The following is a 14,111-nucleotide window of genomic DNA, read 5'->3' on the forward strand; positions in this document are numbered from 1 at the left end:
GCTGGGAGCCTGCTTCTTCCTCTCCCATTCCCCCTGCTTGTGTTCCCTCTCTCACTGGCTGTCTCTCTCTCTCTGTCAAATAAATAAATAAAATCTTAAAAAAAAAAAGAATCAACAAAAAAATTATGAGCTATGAGAGAATTTTCACATGGTCCAAACACACCAAACATGTAAAACAAACACCCTTCCTATATGCCATCAACAGTGTCCCTAAAAGTGTAGATGACTAAGGACCATAAGAAATAAAGTACAAGAACAGATCAGGCTCCTGAATAGAAGACTGACTATTGAAAAGACATCAATTTATCCATAATTAATATGTAAATTCCAACAAAAATACCAATGGAAGAATCTCCAAAATTTGACATGATTTTAAAGTTTATTTGGGGGTAGTCAGGGGAGACAAGGATATCCTAGACATTTTTTTAAAAGAATAATGTTATGAAACTTGTAGCAGATGTAAAAGGCATAATGAAGCAACAATAATTAAAATTGTGCATTAGAACACAAACTGTCCAACAGCTCACTGGGCTGATATCGCAAGGCCCAGGATCAAATCAATATAAAAGAACCAACATCAAAAATAAATACATAAAAAAATAAAATAACCAACATTACAACAGAAAAAAATAGGATGAGTATTAAAGCTCTTTATAAAAGGTATTTTTTAAAAATAGTCAGCCCTGGGGTGCCTGGGTGGCTCAGTTGGTTAAGCATCCAACTCTTGATTTCGGCTCAGGTCATGATCTCAGGGTCATGAGATTGAGCCCTGCATGGGGCTCTGCACTCAGTGTGGAGTCTGCTTGAGATTCTCTCTCTCCCTTTTCCTCTGCCCCTCCCCCCCACCTCTCTCTCTCTCTAACAAATAAATACATCTTAAAAAAACAATAGAGTAGGGGTGCCTGGGTGGCACAGTCGTTAACGTCTGCCTTCAGCTCAGGGCATGATCCCGGCGTTATGGGATCGAGCCCCACATCAGGCTCCTCCGCTATGAGCCTGCTTCTTCCTCTCTCACTCCCCCTGTTTGTGTTCCCTCTCTCGCTGGCTGTCTCTATCTCTGTTAAATAAAAAAATAAAATCTTTAAAAAAAAAAAAAGAAATGCAAAGTAAACAATAAGATATCACTTTTTTTTTTACTTATCAATTTTACTTTTTATTTTATTTTATTTATTACTTAGTAATGCCTAGTGTTGGCCAGTGCAGGCAAATGGAACATCTGATACATTGCTGGTAGGACTAAAAACAGACACAGCCTTTCTGAGAGCTATTTAGCAGTAAGTAACAGAAGCCTTAATATGTTTTTTCCAAGCAAGCCCACTTTTAATAATTTAGCCAAAGGAAATGATGGGAGATATGTTCAAATATTTATTTACAAAGATGTTTTTCCAGATATTATAATACCAAAACATTTTGAAACAAACTAAACGTATTACAGTAGGGGTATAGATGAAATAATTTGGGATCAAACCATAAGACTTTCAGTAGAACATCTAATGAAATACAGAAATGTGTAAAAATTAAGTGAAAAAATATTAATGAAAAAAGAAGTTATAAAAAGTATCACAATAGTATTTCAATTTTTGTTTGGATAGGTCTAAACAACCATTACGTACATACATGACCAAAAGATACCTAAAATATTAAAAGAATAGTAGGCTTATGGTTGGTTATTTTAATGAATTTTTTATATAATTGGATAAAATAAATACTACCTTTAAATAAAAACTAAGTCTGTGACCATAATGAATTAATTGGGAGGAAATAGTCCCTGATCTTTGCTAACAGTGAACTAACTCATCCCTCATGAATGATATAAGGGATCACATGACTGATACGCTAACCAGATTTTAGAAGGCTGCATGCCAATTTCTACATCTCACTCAGGAGCCAACTTGAGTTCCACCTGTTTCACAAAGCTCCCACAATTCTATACCAGTCTCTCTCTCTCTTCTGGAATTTGAGCATCTTGGTAATGATTAAAGAGAATGTTCGTTATTCATTGCTCAAGCACTGTTTTGATATTTTTGTTATATTAAAGTTCTGTCTCAAAGAGAACATAAGCCCCTCAAGGAGAGTGACCCACACCCACTGCCTAGGCCCCGAACCCTCAGCGCTATACACGTTAGGTGCTTTACAGGCAGACGTCACAGTTAACTGAATTACATCACAGAAGACTGGCCAACTAAAACTTTGAAACTGAATGAAATACATATCATTGCAATAGTTCTCGTTAGGCATTTTATATGTTCCTTTAAGTTCTGGACCAGTATTAACTCTAGTCTTAACAACTACTGGCTGGTTTCAGGGATGTGGGAATAAAGATTTCCAGCAAAATGCAGATAGACAAGCAGCAGCACTAAAATAGAACCTTAAAAATTAAGAGAAAAAGTAAGAAAATAACATTAAATTCTCAAGAAAATGAACAGTACCCTAGGATTCCAGAGGCAAATACAACAGAAGAAACACAGTGAGTGAAAGGAGAAATTCTACACAGGTCAGTCTAGAAATCAGATAAATGTGTCAACACAGGGCAGGAGCAGGGGCTAGAACATCCCGAAAGAAGTCTTCTGTGGTAGCCAACCTATGGCTAACCGGCTACCAGAATGGGCAACAGTGAAAGTGGAACAGCCATAAGAGGATTGTAAAAATTATTCAAGTTTTGATAATGAGAAACTTTGAAGAGAAAATTAAGGAAAAAAAAAAAAGAAAATTAATAGGATTTTCAACTTGGGAAAGGAGGGACCACAGGCCATTAATTGTGGTAGCTGAACATTCTCTATCTAGTCCCAGAGGGGTAAAAATCAGTCTTACTTATATAAGGAGGGTTTCCCAATAGGCAGGCTTGTGAACTACCGTAGTAGTGGTTAAGTAGACGCCAACAGAGGGAGAGACAGGGTGTCTGTGGCAGGAGGAAATTCCAAGAAGGGAAGATTTGGGGAGGGAACTGGTTCCAATATTATCTCAAGGTCCCTTCCATCCTTATAACCAACGATTTCTTAGCAACTTACTGTACAGCAAAGGTTTATAAAATCCAGAAAACACAGGCTAAAGAAAATTACACTATCAAGAATAGGGAAGGCAGAAAATTTTCACTTCTCTTTTTTAATACCTATGATGATCCTATGTCCTAATTACAAGTCTTTCTACCACATGAAGTAATTGGGCTAATAAATATGCATCCCAAAGGTCAGGAAAATAGATATAAATGCAGCTCTTGAAATATTTATAGCCATCTGAGCCCTCACTAAATAGCCCTATCTAGACAACTATGCTGTTTTAGTTCTTAAACCTGGCTCTCACTAAAAGGCATCAGTATATCTGTGTCCAAGTCCAACTCTTATCCTTCTCTTAACATCAAGAAGTCAGATCATCTGGCTTATAAGAATTGTTTGTAAATTAAGAGTAAATAGGCAAAGAGAAAAGTATTTAGGTAACTCTTTTGAAAATAAGGTCCCCTAAAGTCGATCTCCCTTGAATGATGTATTTGGCAGCTCTCAAAGGCTTTTTTCTGACACCCATGGATAAGAAAGACTTTATGTCTTTCCCCGTCCCAAGGGGCGATTCCAGCACACCATTAAAACAAAGGTTTTTTCTTCCCCAATTCCTTCCTAGTGACTGACCATGTTCTACTAGAGACTAGAGACTCACAGATGGTAGGTCGTTTAAATAATAAAATTAATCTCTATAATGTCCACGGTGAAATTCTAAGATGTAACTAAATATATCTCCCAATACATAAGATTGATTCATAAATCTGCTATTGCTTCTATTATCCTTCTCTTTCTTGTTAATAATATTATATTAGAAGCTACCATTGAGTTCCAAGTACCATTCTAGGCACATATGTATTATTTATAATTCTATCACAATGGTGTATGGAATAAATACAATCACTATTTTCTAAGTAAGAAAACAGAGGCAAAGAAGAGCTAAGTAATAATTTCCCTAAGATCCCAGAGCCAGAAAGTACTATAGCAGGGATTCCAATCTGGATCTTTTTCACCCCAAACTCCACCCTCTCTCCACTTTGCAAGCACTTTCTCATCAGGCTACAGCTATTGGATATCAATTCTCTGAGAACATTCCATTCCATTTTCTCTAATAAAGATAGGATGATATTCTTTATCATTATAATTCAGGTCTCTCAATCAGACTTAATATGCTTCTACCACCTGAGTTAAAAATCCACCAAAGAATATAACATGAAGAGTTTGCAATAATAATACCCCATCTCAAATAAAGCAAATGTGTGCTTCTTTAATTTAATGGATATATCATGAAGATATAATTTTTTGTTAATTTTACATGGGTCTCCTCCTTTCATATTTGAATAGAATAAGAGCCATGCATCTGAGCAATGCAAACTGTTAGATCCTGAGGTCAGGGACCAAGCTTATTCAATTCTATAGCCCCACGGTCTATACATGGTAGATGTTCAACACCTGATCGTTGATTAGAGATAGAGGCAATGATTATAACTTCTAAAAGCAACATTTTAGGGTACCTAAAACATTTTGAACAGCAAAAAAGACTCCATGTTTCAAAAAAAAATCTTTTTGTTCTACAGGTAAACTTCCTACCTCTCGATCCTTGAGTTTCATGGCGAGCACCAACTGATGCCTGTGGTTAGTGAGAGCCTCCCGATAATTTCCTTTGGAGAAGAATGCAGAGCCCAGATTCCCATGAGCTCGGCATTCTCCTGTCTGGTCACCTGAGTTGGATTTTAAAAAAAGATAAAATTTCTCTAAGTTATAGTGTTATTTATAATTTATAATGCCCATCTTATTTTAAGAACCACAGCTTTATTAGCTAAGATTTCATTTGCCTTCTTTTAGAAAAGTATTTTCTTCTTCTACAAGACTCTGTGTAGTAAGTTATGGTCCAAGCTCTGGACAATAACTGTTGTTTTAACATAAACTACATCGAGGGACATAGGGATCCCGGAAATGAGAGGTTAAAGACCTTGACACTAACCAGCTGCTATGAGTCACCTCAATGCTCTGCTAACGACCTCTGGTTCTGAACAACCGTCAGCTTGTTGATTCAGTCACTTAACTAAACCCACTACAACATGCTGCTTCTTTACAAGTGCACTGATGATAGATTTACTGTATCTCTTCTCTTACTGCAATGCTGCAAATCACTGAATAATCACTGTAACAACCATCATAATCATAAGCCACACTTCTTTTACAAATGAGGCAATGGTAGCACCGAGAAGTGAGGCAACTTGCAGAACGTCATATGGCTAGTAAGTGGCAGAGCCAGGATTCTAAACTCGGCCATCTGGCTCCACAGGCCACACTCTTAACCACTGCACTGTACTGTTACCTCTGACAAAGTGCTCATGCATTCTAAGCTATGCAAAAATTAAAATTAAGATGAAAGATTCACCCATCAATACTACCATTTGGGATATTAAATCTGTGAGCCCAAATCTCTGAAGAGGGCAATGAATATGTTAAACCACATATCTTGGCCTTTTGGGAGTCTTGGTATCTTGTTATAAGAAAAGCCCTGAAGACCTAAGTACTCTAAAACACAGAACATTCTAGAGACACACTCACTTTTCATTGCATATGTTATTCCCATCCATGTCAGGCTAATCAGCCTTCCTTATTTCCTTTCTGTATTGAAATAAAACACAGAAGCAACCCTACCTAAGGTCTTGGCTACATCCAAGTCCTGCTGCATGTATCCGGTACTCTTCTCTGTGTTTCCAAGAGACCAGTAAGCACTGCTCAGGGCAGAGAAAACAGAACCTCTCAGTTTGAGGCTGCAGGTGCCAATCTTGAGAGCAGCTTCTAAGACAACCACAGAGGCCCCATGATGGCCAGCTGTCAGGAGTTCCTGCCCAACCACAGACACGACCACAAAGGGGCTCTTGTCCAGTTTCATTTTCTGAAGCTGCTGATAAGTGGGCTCGAGGGAGTCTGGGGGAAAAAAAAAGAAGGAAACAAGACAATGTAGGATGATATACAAAACAATCTTTTTTAATATGCTCTAGAAACAAAGGTGTATCATACCTCTTTATGGGCCATATCAAGTACAAACTCTTCAACCTTCAATCTAGCACCACCCCCAGTGTCCACTTATCCGCAGGACTCCATAACCCCAGCCTCAGTCCGGGAGGTAGTCCCCTTCTCCCCACTGCACATGCATAAGCCACACTCACCTTCTCTTCTGGTCTTTCTTTGAATATGACACGCCACTTTCCCTGAACAGTTCTCCCTCCGCCATCCTGCTGTCTTCTCAAAATCTTATAAACACACCCCTCAAGTTCAGACTCCACTGTACGGTATCCTCAGGCCCTCCCGCCCATCTGACTCTTTGTATCTAAACCTCGGTGCATTTTTATAGTAGGTATTGCCGTTTGACCCTTAACTATTTTAGAATTGTTCCATGTGTGTTCATTTTTAAGACATTTCCCCAGCTAAATGCGAAGACTGCTGCAGAGTGTTGAATGCTTTACAATAATTCCATAGCAATTGGCACGATGTGGGCACTAAATTGAAAACTTAGTGGCCGTTGCCACACAGGTGATAGTTCCTAACACATCTGGCGTTCAAAAGATGTTTGTGCAATCTGAATCTGAATGACTGATTAATAAAACTCCATCTACCTTTTCCCCAGAAGATGCAATAAAAGAAGCTCTCCCAACAAAATCCCCATCGTCCTCACTGCAACCCAGCGTCCACTGCTGCTTCTAAGACCAATATGACCAAATAAAAAAGTATTATCAGTTTTTGTTGGGGTGACAAATGAAACCATAAAAGAAAAAAATCATCTGAATTTACTAAGGCAAGACAGGAGACAAAATTAATGTTGATCTCATTTTATTTTCATGTGTGTCTGGAAAGAACACAGATTGGGGGTTAGAAAGCCACAGAGATTCTTTCCACCTGAAGCTAGGTTTGAATGTGGATGACCCCTAAGTGCTTTCTCCCCCTTCTCCCATTTTTTTAAAGACAATTGCAGAGCCAATGACAATGATGGGGTGTTTACAACACATTTGTTAGCTTACCTGAAAAACTATTTCACATTAGTTGTTCCACTGTGCATATGTATAAAAAAAAAAAACTATTAAAAGGCTGGTCTCTTTAAATCTTGAATATCTCAGCCAACGGTACTGCATTAAAATGTAATTTTTACAATTTATGACTTTGAATTTCAACTCTACACTGAGGAGCTCTCGTCTGAATCAACATTACCACAGAAACCTCAAAACCTACTGATGCCTAAAGCATTTTTCCCCTTCAATCAGATCACTAAACAGAGAACAAAGAACATTTTTACACCTGTCAAGATGCAAGGGTGCGTAGTACCAATAAACACTAGCTAACCAATAGGGTTAAATACAGGCACAAGAACCCAGGAATTACTAGAATAGAAAAGAACAGTACCATACTGAAATCAATGTGAGCAGAATTTGGTGGTACCCGCTGATGGGTCTGGCAGCCAATGATGATCCTATTAGCATCCCACCAGCCAATTAGCAGAAGCAAAAATAACAGAATTTTAGAGCTGAAAAGACCTTGAAAATACCCATTTTAGCAATGATGCATCTAAGTATTGAAGTGATTCACCCAAGGTCAGACAGCTTGGGACAGAGCCAAGACAAGAACCCACTGCAGGGCGCTCAGGCCAGGCTCTCTGCTGCCATACCAGGCAAAATTCTTAGTTGTTGACAAAAGAAACCAATCTTGGCTGGTTGTAAGAAATGCACTGAGGAGCTACTGCCAAGGGCGAAAAAGCAGGCCTCCAGACCCACAGTCAAAATCATGCCACAAAAGCTCCGTAGTGAAAGCAACAACCGTCGCAGCGAAACACAGGACATCACAGCTTCCAATGCTGCCTCCAGCACCACCGAAGGCCACCTTTAGAATAGAGATATCCCGACTGCCAACCAACACCAGCAGAACAAATTCTGTGCTAGCTTTTCTTCTTTGAGCCTGTAGCTCCTGACTCAAAGGTGGATCCTAGCTGCAAAGGAGGATGGGAACACTAGGACCTGATGATTTCAGTTTCGACAGTGGAAGGCAGGAGGCAGAAGTAGAACATGGGGGGGGGGCGCCTGGGTGGCACAGCGGTTAGCCGTCTGCCTTCGGCTCAGGGCGTGATCCCGGCGTTATGGGATCGGGCCCCACATCGGGCTCCTCCGCTATGAGCCTGCTTCTTCCTCTCCCACTCCCCCTGCTTGTGTTCCCTCTCTCGCTGGCTGTCTCTATCTCTGTCGAATAAATAAATAAAAATCTTTAAAAAAAAAAAAAAGACGTAGAACATAGGGAATTCCCAAAACACAGGAAGAGCGTTTAGACACAGAGAGCCCAAAATGACTAACAGCCAACAAAGATACCATGCTTCAGCTGGTGATTTTTTTTAACCATAGCAACCACAGCCAAGTTCAAAAAAGGAGGCTTCTCATTGAACCTCTAAAATTACATAATGTTAGAAAGAAGAGAGAACATCGCCACAATCAGAGGACTGAGGGAAGTACCTGGAAGATGACCCCTAAAAAAAAAAGAGAGAGAGAAAAAGAAAGAAATCTTCAATCGTACCAATTTTCACTAAATAACAATGAAGTTGAAGGAACACGGTAAAAGAACAAATTTCCATTTGCAGTATAGAGTAAAGAGACTATAAATACATTAACAGATAAATTAAATGCAAGCTCATATACATGTTATAAGAGTTTGGAAAAGGGAGTGACTGTTAAGGGTAATCAGAAAGCTTCATGGAAACATAACTTGATTTCTTGAAGAAAGGGTAGGTAGGACTTAGACAAGTCTTTGTTTTTTTTCTGAGAGTAGAGAGTATTTTAGGCAGAAGTTTTGTCCTAAACAAAGGTGCCAGAAGAAGAGAGGTACATGGGATGATAGACAATGAAGAACAGGCCAGCTTGAAGGGACCAGAGAATATTATAAGAAAGGAAGCAGATGTGGAATAATGGACAAAATATTTAGCTAAGGATAAAAAGACTTGGATTTCAAAGCCGCACACCTTCATTCTCCTCACTTGGTCAGATGTATAGATTGTGATTCTGGTGATGGTTACATAAATCTATAAATGTTATAGATATGCATGTGTCTGCATATACTTGCGTACATGCATGCATCAGCACACGCATACGTACACATGTACATACATGTGTGTACCTCTATGTGACATATATGTGCACTGATATGTACACAAAAGTCCATTTCACTTTTGTAAATTTGAATTTTAAATGTCAAAATTCTCTGCTTTGGGCTGTAATTATGTCTCTTTGGCCCACGCTCATTAGTCGGAGGCGCCGGTTAGCAGGTATCCGTGCTTTTGATAAATAAAAGCGGTAGGATATAGGCGAGATTAGGTATCTCTGAGATTCTTTCCAAATCTACTATTCTACTACTCTAATCCCTGTTCTAGAGTAAACTTGGACTACTAGCAAAGGGACTAATTTTGTGATTTTATCAGGCTAGGCAAAACAGATTATCAGCCTGTAGCTGTTAAGATGCTTTTCCTTCTAGAAACTATGCATGATATATGAAGTAGCCAATGTTAAACCAACTCCGTGAGAATGTGGAGGGCCTCTGCAACATTCACTGAATACCACTTACATGCTTTCAAAGTGTGTAGGCTTTAAGAATTTAAGATGAACAAAGTCACATTTCCTGACATTTGAAGAGCTTGTAGGAATGTAGCAGACTATTAATAAACAATCTCGGGGCGTCTGGGTGGCACAGCGGTTAAGCGTCTGCCTTCAGCTCAGGGCGTGATCCCAGCGTTATGGGATCGAGCCCCACATCCGGCTCCTCCGCTATGAGCCTGCCTCTTCCTCTCCCACTCCCCCTGCTTGTGTTCCCTCTCTCGCTGGCTATCTCTATCTCTGTCGAATAAATAAATAAAATCTTTTAAAAAAAAATAAAATAAACAATCTCACTCAGCTAAGAGATATACTATATTTTATCAGTTCTGAGATACACATTTATTCGCATATTAACATCCCTGGATTTGGGATTTAATATCTCTGAACACGATGGTGCCTCACAGTGATGTGTCACTTCTATGTCTGAATGGGTCCAACAGAACTCTTTCAGTTTATATAAAATAAAAAGTTAAAGGACAAGAAAGAACTGTGTCATCATTTAGACATCAGCACTTTAGCATTATATAATAATGATATAACTCTCAATTCAGCATTCTTAGCATTGGCAGGATATGCTACAGGCCCCCAAAGGAGCAAAGTGCTAACTCCACACACAGAGGTCTGGGAATGCCTTCCAGAGGAAGTGACATTTAAATAGAAATTGAAGATATAAAAAACCAGCATTTTCCAGGAACTGCAGGTTGTTTTAGTTGGAGATGAGAATGAAAGTGAGGAAAGATCTCTTATACTAGGAGGCTGGCCTCTATCCTGTAAACAGTGGGGGAAATAGAATTATGAATAAGAGAATGACCAATCAGACTTACATTTTAGAAAGCTCGTACTGGGAGGAAAACAAAGCATGGACCGGTTTAGGAGAGATAAAAGCCAGGAGAACCAGTTAAAAGCAAAGCCCTGAATTTTCAATGACGAAACAAAAGGAGAACAAAGGATAAATTTCAGACACAGAATTAAAAAATGTATAGAATTTGAGGAATAAATGCACTTAACAGACACAATGCCTTATTCCAAAGGAATAATACTCTACTGTCTCCTGTGGATCACGTTTGAGGTAATTAACATTTTCACAGATTTCAGTTTGTCTATGGCACTATGAAGACCTGGACTCTTCCAGTACCCTTATAATATTTCCATACATACATGATTTAAAAAGTTTCAATTTTCCTAAAAACCTGGTGATACCACTACCAATTATGCTTGGATACAGCACTAAAATATAGTACTGCACTGCAAATCCAGGAGCCTGACAGAAACAGTTCTGAAATGAATCTCCAACACAGTGATCCAAAGAGAGAACAGCAATTAACGAAAGGTAACAAAGTAAGCAAAGCATTATGAGGGTAAAGTACTCCCCCCCAAAAAAATTTAGAGTTGAGGTTCATAACATTCTCTTAATTTTAATGTTCACCTTTTCTTAGGGTGATTCCTTAAAGAGACAACTAAATTAAAAACCACTTAGCTTGTCACAAAAGGACAACTATTGTATGATTCCACTTATACGAGGTACCTAGGGTGGTTAAATTCACAGAGATAGAAAATAGCATGGTAGCTGCCATAAGCCAGGGGAGGGGGAATGGGGAGTTATTATTTAATGGGGACAGAGTATCAATTTGGGAAGATGAGAAAGTTCTGGAGATGGATGGTGGTGATGGTTGCACAACACTGTAGATGGACATAATGCCACTGAATTGTATAATTAAGAATGGTTAAAATGGTCAATTTTATGTTACCCATATTTTACCACAATTAGAAAACTTTTGGTTTATACAAAAAGTAAAACTTAACCCTCCTCAAAAAAAAAAAAAAAGAAAGAAAGAAAAGAAAAGTAAAACAACTGACATGTTTAGCACTTTGTCTAAGCCACTTCACATTTCCCCAGTTTTGTCTGTATATCGTCCCAAAAGGATTCAAAGGCCTTCCATAGAAATAAAGGTAGAAAATACAGAAGTCAGAACGAGTAGAAAGCAAGGATAAGACAAAAAAAACACAAACACCTCAGCATGTAGGCAGGCAGTCTGTAAGCCCACCACCCCCATTTGCCTAAAGGTGGCCAGGACATTTCAGGCTCTACACTTTACATAGAGGACAAAGCAAAAGGATAAAGATCACTTCTAAAATTCCCAGACCATTTAAATAAAAATACAGCAACCCTCGGGAGAAATGCAGCTTTTCCTGGCACTGGGGTCTGAGCCAAAGTTCTCCAGTGCGCACTCAGCAAGAGGACCGCGGGCGCGGTGCCGCGTTCATCCACACCCTCGCCACCGTGCCTGTCCTAAATACAAGAGCGGGACTGACTCGGCTGCTGCGCGCTCCTCGATGACAAGTGCATCACACCGAAGGCAAGGCGGCCTGCAAGGGCCAGCTTATACCTTCTAGCGGAGGATTCTCCAAACAAGACTAGGAGGTATATATTGTCATTTTCCTCAGGTAGGGACTGAGGTGTAGAGAAAGGAAGCAACCTTGCTCAGTCGATGCAACAGCAAATGGCAGCACTGCGATTCGATTCTAATCTTCTTGTAACAGAACATTTCAGAAACAGGCCTCCTGTGAAGTGACTGCCACCTAAAAGAAAATCTAAGGGAAAGAATTCTCCGAGGGTGGGTGGCAATTAGGCAAATAAAAGGTGAGTCCCAACTTGACCCTGAGAGAAAAGCTTATACATTCCACAGCCATTTTCCACCAGCACTCCACAAAATTAGCTTCCCTGGATCCTCTGGAGCTGGTAGAAACACCACGACAGGTGATAGCCCATAAATGTAATAGTCTTTAGATTACCGAATTAACGGGAGGAGAGAAAATATACACAAGAGAACACTCAGCAAGAAGCAGCCCTGGCGTCTTTCGAGGAACAAATAAAGGTAAACTCAATCTCACTTTGTAATTATATTATTGAATTTGGTTGGCAGTAGCACTATGCTCTACCATGCAAATTTGCATAAACATTTATAAGATACAATGAGCTGAAATTGCTGAAAGGCTACCTGAAAAGGAGAAACGGAAAACAGGACAAGGATAACGTGAGAGGTCAGGAAAAAGCGTATCATTTTATATTTAAACTTATTTTTATATTTTCATTAACGATTTAAGGAAATACAGTATCTATAAGGGTGTAAATATATCTACAGGAGAAGTAGTTTAACTGCTATCTTGGTTGGTGAACATGAGTGAAACCATAAAGTAATGATTACACAAAGTAAAAGAGACTTAATTCAGTTAGCAGTATAAGTAACAATATAAAAAAAAAAAACGAGTAAAAAAAATCAGTAAGTTTCAATATGGATAAATATGACATATTTATTTGGGAACAAGGACAGGTTGATGTGGATTGGTCCTACCTTTAAAAAAAAAACGAAATCTTGAAACTTCCCCAAAAGGCCAAACCACAGGGATGCTGTGCAGATCACTGGAGCTTTGTTTCCTTATAGAAGCACCTGGACTAGGGAGCTTCCTCTGTTGCATTTAAGAATTACAAAACAAAAACAACTGATACAACAACAGGTCAAACCTCCGTGTACAGTGACCCAAACCGCACCGCTACACAACAGCACGAACCTAGAGAGCTGCGTGAGGCTAAAATAAACAGTGGGTAAAAAATGGGCCGCAATGATGACAGATTTTGAGAATTACAACGATATGACAAAAAGAGAGGTCATTAAGATGTGAGATGATGCCCAGAACAACACCGTGCAAAGCAACAGCCTCTATAAAATGTTGATAAAAGAAACCCACCTGGAATAGACACAGTGGTAAAAGCAATGCTAAAAATAAATGAGATAAATCAAATTGCCTTAAGGCAAGAGGAGAAAATATGGAAGTGCTCCAGGCACCTGTAAGATGCAGCTTTCTCCAGGGTCAGCCTTAGGTCACTCAGCATAAGATGGGAGAGAACATGGCACAGAAAACCCTAAGGGGGACGGCAGCACTGAGCGATTTCTCACAGTGCAGGGAAGATTTCCTTACATTTATCCAAACAAATTGCTTCAAAGGCAAAACGGTAAGTATGATTCTGCTGATCTCAACACATTCACTCCAGCATTCTAAGGCAGCAGCAGAAACACCTCAGAATAAAGAAGTGATATCTTCATGAACTAAATTAAAAAATGTTCCATGTAAATTACTTGCAGAAGGGTATAAGGAGAGAATGAGAAAATGCCAGAAAATGGCAAGGAGAGACAGATTGATTTTTTTTGTTGTTGTCCACTTCCCCCCACAAGCCCTGGAGCTCCAAAGCGCATCTGCTCTAAGTCAGAGTTTATTAACAGCAGGTCCCCCAGTGGGAGAAGCCATTAGGTTCCTACAAGCAAAGAGTCAGCTTTGTATGGGGTTATAAAATCACATGAGGAGAGATTTCCTTATCGCTTTTTTTCTAAAACATGCAACCTTCCACTTCCAGGAAGACATTTTTTTATAGCTATGAATCACCCAGAGACTATATGAATCCCATTTAGTTCATCAAACTTTTATT

General features: G+C 39.3%; 1 protein-coding gene across 3 annotated transcripts in view; it reads right to left on the minus strand.

Moving 5' to 3' along the window:
* TTC28 (tetratricopeptide repeat domain 28) overlaps nucleotides 1-14,111 on the minus strand; it is a 590,823-nt gene that overhangs the window by 278,961 nt on the left and 297,751 nt on the right. For all 3 annotated transcript variants that reach the window (XM_044379027.3, XM_057306077.1, XM_057306078.1), the window contains 2 exons: nucleotides 5,661-5,933; nucleotides 4,581-4,711 (listed from right to left, as the gene is read on the minus strand). In XM_044379027.3, the coding sequence (XP_044234962.1) occupies nucleotides 4,581-4,711; nucleotides 5,661-5,933 (404 nt within the window). The remainder of the gene's footprint in view (nucleotides 1-4,580; nucleotides 4,712-5,660; nucleotides 5,934-14,111) is intronic.

This window comes from Ursus arctos, unplaced genomic scaffold, assembly GCF_023065955.2.
Source record: "Ursus arctos isolate Adak ecotype North America unplaced genomic scaffold, UrsArc2.0 scaffold_34, whole genome shotgun sequence".
Classification (NCBI taxonomy): Eukaryota; Metazoa; Chordata; class Mammalia; order Carnivora; family Ursidae; genus Ursus; species Ursus arctos.